Source organism: Aplysia californica, unplaced genomic scaffold (assembly GCF_000002075.1).
Source record: "Aplysia californica isolate F4 #8 unplaced genomic scaffold, AplCal3.0 scaffold01618, whole genome shotgun sequence".
NCBI classification, from domain to species: Eukaryota; Metazoa; Mollusca; class Gastropoda; order Aplysiida; family Aplysiidae; genus Aplysia; species Aplysia californica.
This window is the reverse complement of record NW_004798888.1, coordinates 12,769-14,255: the sequence shown is the minus strand read 5'-3', so window position 1 is coordinate 14,255 and position 1,487 is coordinate 12,769. Positions and strand designations below refer to the sequence as shown.

Genomic DNA, 1,487 nt, shown 5'->3' with positions numbered 1-1,487 from the left:
GGAAAGAAGAAGTAAACCACACCAGAGCACCCGCCAACCGCCCATCCATATTTCTCTCTTGTTGGAGTAGTAGAGTACTTTTATTATTGGAAGAAAGTTAGCGGAACAGGGAAGAAGGGTGGTGAGAAAGGATGAGCTATTCTTGCTTCATTTCTACGGGCATTAGAGCGGGGAACTTGGCAGCGAAAATTCCGATGTCTACCAAGCACAAAACGAAAGGATTGAGGAAGGAAGGAAGGAGCTCTGGTGGTGGTGGTGGCTCGGAATATGGGCAAAAGATATTCGGAGACGTCTCCGCGAGCACACAGAAACTATTCGGAGGCGCACTCCCGCACACAGATGCACTGCTTTGAGGGGTCAAACTGCGTATCATAATTTGCAGCAGATCACACATGTTATAGCCACTAAAACTGTAGCAAATCAATTATTTAAATTTTCAAGAAAATTTGACACTTAACAGCAAAATATCAAATTATGGGTTAGAACAGGGGGGGGGCATGAACCCCCCAGATTTATTTACTTGGTCTTGAGGCACAAAGCATTTTGATTGGTCTATCTCCGTCGGAGCCGTCTCCGAATAGATACAGCGCAGAATATGGGCTGGTGCCGGTTCTCTCACGCGTCATTTGGCGGGGAGTGAGTGAGTGAGCCGGGGAATATTCCGGGAATAATGGGTCGGAGTCTCCGCGCTCCTCGGCCCATCAGCAAAACGACAGTAAACAAGAGCGAGGGCTAGAAGAAGGCGAGTAAGTGAAAACCGTGCGCTATGATGAGGGCGAGGCGAGAATCGGTAGATCACACCCATCGTCGAGCACGACCCGTCTGTGTTGTTTAGTTTTAGTAGGAGTTTTACGGCACTTGTAACACAATAAAGTCATATAAGTGCCGAAGAATAGATCATAGTTAGTTTTAGTAGAGGTTTTACGGCGCTCGCAACTGTATAAGGTCATATGAGCGCCAGAAGATTAGAGGTGTTAAAAGAGAGTAACAAACATAAAACAGAAAAAGGAGAGATAAGGATGATAGATGTTCGATAGGAAATAAGAAGCAAACCACACCAGAGCACCCGCAAACCACCCACAGAATAGATCATATGTTACAAGAGAGTAACATACACAAAAAAGGAGGGGGGATAAGGATGACAGATGCTTGATAGTAAAGAAGAAGCAAACCACACCAGAGCACCCGCCAACCATCCACCGACAAATGAAAATATACAACACAACTTACTTGTAATAATGCGGCGATGGGTACGTGGAATTGCTGTATGATGAAGGGGAATCTCGGTTCAAATCACCTTGTTGGGAGACAAAAGAACAGATCATGAATGAGTTAATATCTCGGCAAAATAAAGGTCACAGTCCAAGAGATACCAGAGACTATGACATTGTGCATTCTCTGGGTATATATGGCAGCAAAAAGACTGAGAGACAGGAATATGCAAGGCACACACACACACACACACACACAGACACACAGAGAGAGAG

General features: G+C 45.3%; 1 protein-coding gene across 1 annotated transcript in view; it reads right to left on the bottom strand.

Annotated features, from left to right (window-relative positions):
• Positions 1-1,487, bottom strand: part of LOC101850866 (eyes absent homolog 1) — a gene marked incomplete at its 3' end in the record, with an annotated part of 56,261 nt that overhangs the window by 43,406 nt on the left and 11,368 nt on the right. The window contains 1 exon segment of the mRNA XM_035973656.1: positions 1,231-1,297. Within this exon segment, the coding sequence (XP_035829549.1) occupies positions 1,231-1,297 (67 nt within the window).